At 43.5% G+C, this 7020-nt stretch overlaps 1 protein-coding gene across 1 annotated transcript; it reads right to left on the bottom strand.

The window, feature by feature from the left end:
* Positions 1 to 1194: 1194 nt before the first annotated feature.
* vvl (ventral veins lacking) lies at positions 1195 to 4419 on the bottom strand. Its single transcript, XM_068287116.1, is given in 2 exon segments — positions 1195 to 1299; positions 1302 to 4419. Coding segments are annotated over 2 exon segments (2277 nt in total). The 5' UTR covers positions 3474 to 4419.
* Between the last annotated feature and the right edge of the window lie 2601 nt (positions 4420 to 7020).

Here is a 7020-nt window from a genome sequence, read left to right as displayed (position 1 = left end):
GTTGTTGTTGTTGTTGGCATTGTTTGTTGAATTTAAAAATCTACAATTGCAGTTTAAAGCTAAAAAAAAAAAATGTGTTTTTCTTAATTTTTAAGTTTTTTTTTTCGTTTTTGTTTTAGTTTTGTTATATTTTAATATTTAACTTGTAGTGTTTTTTTTTTTTTTTTCTTCTCTTCGTTTGTATTTACAAATGCTTTATTTTTAAGATTCTAATTCTTCGTCTTTTTTATTTGTTTATATTTCGTGTCATTTGTTAATCCAACTACTGGCTATATATATATATATATATATATATATGTAATATGTATATATATATAAACACGACTTACGCTTAAATCGAACTAAAAAAAAAAAAAAAACACTAAATAGAAACTTTTTTATATCGTTTGTTTGTTTTTCATATATTAATTGTGTTTTACTTTTTTTTTTTTAATTCATTCTTGAGCTTGTTCTAAAGACGCGACAAAGTGTTAAAAAGAAAATTCAAAGAGAGTGGGAAATTTGGGTGGAAATTCGCGCAAGTTTTTTGAGTTTAACAAGGCAACCAAAAAAAAAAAAAAAAAAAGGAATTTCCATTTCGATTGGCTTAAAAAATAAATTTTCCACCAATTTTCCATCTTCGATTGATGGCCAATGTCAAGATTTTCCTCTTTTTCCGTTCCAAATAAACAAAATTTACCTTGTCTGGCATTCTTTTCCCGGTTTCCATTTTTCTCTCATCTTTTCATTTTCTTTTTAACATTTTTGTCGCTTGTTTTTTGCTTGTTTAAAGCACTTTCCACTAGTTTTCCATTTGAATGTTTTTTTTTTTTTATGTTTTTTAGGTTTTTTGTTCGTTTAAGTTTTTAAGTTTCGGTTTTTTGTTAAATTTTAAAACAACATCACTTGGTTTCACGTTTGATTTAAATTTTAATTTATAATTTGATTTAAGTTGGTAAGTTTTTTAAACTTGCTTTTTGTGTTTTGTTTTTGTTTTTTTTTTTTTTTTTTAGTTTTAAGGGTTTAGATTTTGGAATATTTTTGTTTTTTACTCTGGAGAAACAAAAACTTGGTGGATGGCAGCTCGCTGTCCAGCTCCAGAGCCTGGGCCGCATCTCATCCGCCGTCGCTCCATGGTCTAACACAGAAAGAAATCTTATCTAAAGTGGTTGTCGGATTGCGTTCCTGGGCCACCCAATTTGACATATGAGTTGATTAAGAGGATTCATAGCCAAACCAGGCGGCCGATGTATGCTATTCACCGCCCGCCCCACCGGCGCCGCCAAAGCTATTGAAGTGACGGACTGCAGCCGCTCCGGGGCGGCGGCGGCCGCGCCGAACTGCAAACTGAGCTCGAAGAGGCGACGGGCATGCAACTGCTGCTGCTGCTGCTGATGGGCGGCAACGTGGTGATGGGCCGCTGCCGCCGAGTGGTGATGGGCCGGATGATGGTGCTGCTGGTGGTGATGATGCTGATAGGGGTGATGGTAGTGGCCACCGAGGACTCCGCTCGAGGCAGCCGATGCGGAGCCCGGCGAGGCGGAACTTGGCGGCGGCTGCAGCGATGAGCCCGGCGATAGCTGGGATTCCACAACGCCGCCCATGGACGAGGAGTGGGAATGCTGCAGCTGCTCGCTGCTGGTGTGAAACAGATGCGGATGATGGGCGGGATTTAGATGAGCTGCGGGATGCTGGTGCGGATTGTGTGGATGATGGGGATGCTGATAGCGCATGGGATCCATGTACATGGCGGCTGCTGCAGCGGCCGCTATGCTGGATGCCTGTTGTTGTGGTTGCTGTTGCTGTTGATGCAATTTCACTTGCTCTTCGCTGCTGTTGTTATTGTTATTGTTATTATTGTTGTTGTTATTATTGGTGCTATTGTTGTTGTTGTTGTTATTATTATTATTATTAGTTTGAGCCGGAGACTGAGGCGACATCACCTGGCTGGTCATGGTATTGGTACTACCGCCACTAGACGAAGGCGTATGGGCATGATGTTGCTGCTGCTGCTGTTGCTGCTGCTGTTGTTGCTGCTGCTGCTGCTGCTGTTGCTGTTGACTCAGACTATTATTGGATGCAGGAGTTGATCCGGCTGCAGCTGGATTCGACTCCTGGATTTCTGATTGCTAGTGGGCCGTTAACTGATGCTGCGCCCCCACCGTTGTGGCCGTTTGCATGTTCTGGGGGCTGAGCATTGGCGGTGAGTGCGAATGCGAGTGATGGGTGCCCATTGGACTGCCGTGCATGTGATCGTGATGCGAGTGGTAGCCGCCATGATGGCCCATATGACTGCCCGGTGGCATGCCGTCCATCATATCGCCGCCGAGAGTGTTTGGCGGTGTCATGCGTTTCTCCTTTTGCCGCCGATTGCAGAACCAAACGCGCACCACTTCCTTTTCCAACTGTAATGAATCGGCCAGGGAGGATATCTCCTGGGCGGAGGGTTTCGGCTGTTTATGGAAATGCTGCTCCAGAGCACCCTTGACGCTCACCTCGATGCTGGTGCGTTTCTTGCGCTTTCTACCCTGGGCGGCAATCTTGTCTATCGATGTGGGTGAGCCCGTTGTGGAATCGGCCTCCTCCAGCCATTTCTGTAGCAACGGCTTCAGTTTGCACATGTTCTTGAAACTCAATTGCAAAGCCTCGAAGCGGCAGATTGTCGTCTGGGAGAAGACATTGCCGTACAGGGTGCCCAGGGCAAGGCCCACATCGGCCTGGGTGAAACCGAGCTTGATGCGTCGCTGTTTGAACTGCTTGGCAAATGCCTCCAGATCATCGGAAGTGGGTGTGTCCTCCTCGCCGCCGCTAATGGCATCGCCTCTATCGCCGCCCATCACATGATGCGAGTGTATATGCAATTGGGGCGACTCTCCGCCGCGCAGGGCATGATGCAATGGCGCACCGACACTCTGGTGGGCCGCATGAGCAGCAGCCGGATGGTGCAACATGCCGTTCATTGCCACATGGTGATACTGCTGCAGCGGAGATCCTCCAGTGGCGGCGGCATAATGACCCGCATGCGGAGCATGCCAAGCCGCTGCCACGGCATGTGGCGAGGGCGAGGCCATGCCCTGCTGGATGCGTGTCTGCTGCGTCAGATGTGACATTTGCTCCTGTTTTACCGTATCGACGGCAGCGGCAGCGGCCAAAGATGCGGCAGCAGAGGCGGCGGGATGATGATGTGTATGATGCGAGGGCAGAGACCAGGGATCAGCATGGGCCAGGGCGCTCCACGATCCTAGGCCGCCGCCGCCGCTGCCATTGCCGTTCGGCGACGGTGACGACGGCAACTGTTGTTGATGGGCGGCCGCTGCTGCAGCGGCTGCAGCATGATGATGCTGCAGATGATGATGCTGTTGCATATATTTCATCTCGCCGGCATCTGTGGCCGAGCGCGGCGAGGAGGTGTGATAGCCACCACCGCCGCCTCCGCCGCCCAGGGCCATGTCCAGCTCGGCGCTTGGTGGCGACATATACGATGTTGCGGCCATCCCCACCGCTCTGGGGCTGTTCAGGCCCTCCACGCTGGCGGGGTAGGGCTCCAAATTGGGGCTCAGTTTAACGACTTTGTAAACCGATCTATCGAAAGGACCAAGACCACTAGAGTCCCTATGCTCATTCCACTCGAACCGTGAGGCAACCGTCTTGAAGTCTTTAACGTTAAACGTGGCGCAAACAAATTACAATAACTCTCGCGCACTCAACAAGTCGCGACGGTAACTCACTCTTCGTTTTAGCCCAATCGCATTCAGCTGGCTGGATTTTTGTTGGCTAAAGGTTCGCAGATTAGTTTTGGGTTCAATTTGGCATTTAGTTGTTCTACTTGTTGTTGTTGTTGTTGTTGCTGGGTTTCCGCTGATGCTGAAGCTACTCGATCAAACTTTTTTCGGGGATGACCAAAAACAAAAAATAAAAAATAAAAAATGTTTCGCACTTTTTTCTCGATTTTTGTTTGTTTTCTTTTCTTTTCTTTTCTTTTTTTCTCTTTGCGATTGTATTTTTCCTTTGGCTTTTTTTTTCTTCTTTCTTTCTTTTTTTACACACTTTCTTTTCGACTTTGGAAATTATCGATTTTGATTTCAAAAAAATTTAGATATTTTTATTATTTTTATATAAATATTCTTTTTGTTGTTGTTGTTGCTGCTGCTGCTGTTGTTGTTGTTGTTGTTGTAATTGATTTATATTTCTATTATTCTTTTCGTGACGGGGAAAATATCTCGGAAAAGATGTGTTTGGATATTTGTCGTGTTGTTATCGTTGTATTGTTGTTGTCCACTGAGAGGAGAGCAGCAACGCAAGTATTAGGCGACGAGCACAGAGCACTGAGAGGCAGCAGTGGGTCTCAGATTGAAACAAAATATATTTTCGACTCGACAAAGACTCGACAAAAAAAATTCACGTGCAAACTCGTAGAGCTATCGAAGTGAACTAACCTCATGTGTCGACGGAACGGAGCTACGTAGCGCCGCTCACACAGCACACACTCAGTCGTCGACGTCGACGACGTTGTTTTGAGTTGTTCAAACCCCCCCCCCGCTACCCCCTACCCGTCTATGGTATGGTATACACTACATACTATGCCCAATGCTGCGCTACCCCTTATGTGAGACACCCTCCCTCGTGGCTAAACCAGTTTTCAACCCGTCTTTCGGCTTGGTCGGCACTGTCGGCTAGGGCTCGGCTTGCCGCGACACTAGCGGAAGCGGGACAGACAAACAAGCGGGTGAGAGCAGGCCGGATAGTATGTGCAGGGAACTGGAAATCAGACTTGCGCTCTATTGGGTTCAGTATTCCAATGATACGCCCACTGGCCAGCAGTCTGAGACTCACGACTCACGGCTCGGGCGAGACATTCCAATGCAGAGTGACATTTTGTATGGAAGAGCGAGTTAGAGAGAGTTAGCGAGCGAGGCCTGGGGGCGGCGAGCGAGAGAGATGGAGCGATGGGCTCAGGGCAGGCGCAGTCATCGAATTGGAGCTTTCTATGTCCATTAGTTCAGGATTGAGTTTGCGACTTTGAGCTTTGTTCATTTTGTTGTGGCGGGCGTCTGGTTTCCTTGTTCACCTTCGTCCACCTAACTAGAAAATTTTCGTCCATCTCGACTCCAGCAAATAATAATTCATCAAATCGAATAATTTGTTCATTATTATTTTGTGTTAAGTTTTGCTTTTTTTTTCGAATGTTTCATTTATCTATTTGTCGATAGACAAATGGACAGACAGATGGACAAAAAGGTCTCGGCCTGCTGTGTTTTGGGTTTATCGCGCGCGCTCTTTTACCGTTAATAGATAAAACACATATTTATTCTCTTAGTTATTGATTAAGTTTGGCTTGGAATTCTTTGATGTCTTCCCATTCAATGGGAGAGCGTGTTAATTTTAATTTTATTTTCTATTGTCAATCGCTTTGTGCCAAATTTGATTTAGTGGAGCGATTCACCCAGACAAAAGGCACATTGTGATGGGTCCATTGTCACCACTCACCCCCTCATCCAGCAGGAAATTACAAGGAAGGGAATGTGAAGCAACAGTTCATTATTACACTGGCAAAAACAAACACTCAAAATTTTAGATGGAACATTTATAAAAAGTGTCTCAAAATATGTTTATACATAACTCAAACTCATAAAATAAAGTAAACAAATTAGTCTTCACTTGATAAAAGTTATTAGAGTAAATCCAGTGGATAAGTGCATATTTGAAGTCCTCAAACAAAGTCCTGGTTATGGATAATGATTAGGATAACATTTGTAGATTAACGATTTCAAAAAGTTAGGACCCTCAAGGGACCGATATCCGGAAGATGTACTAACCGTAGGTCCTATTGGGTTCTATTGAGACCAACCAATCACTCATCGAACTTTATAAACGGATTCTATTGATATTTTGTTCCTCTTCTCAAGAAACTCGACTACGTCCATGAATTCATATTCTGATGGAGTCATTAACATGAACAAACTATTCTTGAAAACACCTTTTATGATTTTACACCCTCGCCTCACCGACTGTCGCTTAGTGTGGACGTGTGTGTGTCTGTGTGTGTGTGTGTGTGTGGCAGGTCAAAAATTATGCAAACTAAGGTCAACAACCAGGCAGACTCTCTCGCTCTCTCTCTCTCTCTCTTGCTCACTCACTCACATACATATGTATATACAAAAATATTTGCATTATTTTGTTTACATATTTATTGTGTTGTTGTTGTTGCTGTCCTTTGGCCACGCAGTTGGGCATAATTAATAAGCCAACAAGCAACAACAACAAAAGCAGCTTCTCGCCCATCACTGTCAACGGTTTTTTGTGTAGTCCTTAGACCACAAAAAATTTACATGATAATTAGGACGCGGCGCCTAATCCAAAAAAAAAAAAAAAAAAAAAAAAAAAAAACAGAAACAAAACCAAAAAAACCAAAAATTATTTAAATTTCAAATCCTGTTTGCCGTTGCGCACGCGCCTCTGCCGCTGCGTCTGAAAAGGACTTTGACTTGGAGTTGTTGCATAATTATGCATGGCTTGCGAGTGAAAAGGAAACGCCGAGAGGAGGAAACTACTAAGCGCGGTGCTTATGAATGAAGATCTCCTGCTCCGTGTCCGTTGATTTGGATGATAATGAGCTCGATTAGCATTTTGGCTGCAATTTCATTTTTTGGTTTCATTTTTTTTTTTTTTCGCTCTTTTTCACACTTTATTGTCGCGGCGCTCTTGTTTATAATTATTAGCATAATTTTCCTCTCGTTTTGCATTAAAATTTTTCTCTTCAATTTGTCTGTGTTGTTGTTGTTGCTGTTGTTGTTTGTATTTTTATTTGATGTTTACTTTTGTTGTTTGTTTATTAAGTGATTGGAAGCAAAGAGTGAAAATAAAAAAAAAAAAAAAAAAAAAAAAATTTAAAATACAAATTATGTTAAGTTGACAAATTTTTTGCCACCCTGGAACTAAATATTTATTTACTGAATTATTTTCTGATTTTTGCCAATTTACTTGAATTGGACTTTTTCTCTCTCTTTATTTTGTTTAAACTAAAGTTTTAATGTCATAGTT

Source organism: Drosophila tropicalis, unplaced genomic scaffold (genome assembly GCF_018151085.1).
Source record: "Drosophila tropicalis isolate 14030-0801.00 unplaced genomic scaffold, ASM1815108v1 contig_115, whole genome shotgun sequence".
NCBI classification, from domain to species: domain Eukaryota; kingdom Metazoa; phylum Arthropoda; class Insecta; order Diptera; family Drosophilidae; genus Drosophila; species Drosophila tropicalis.
The sequence above is the reverse complement of the archived record's forward strand: the minus strand, read 5'-3'. Positions and strand labels throughout refer to the sequence as shown.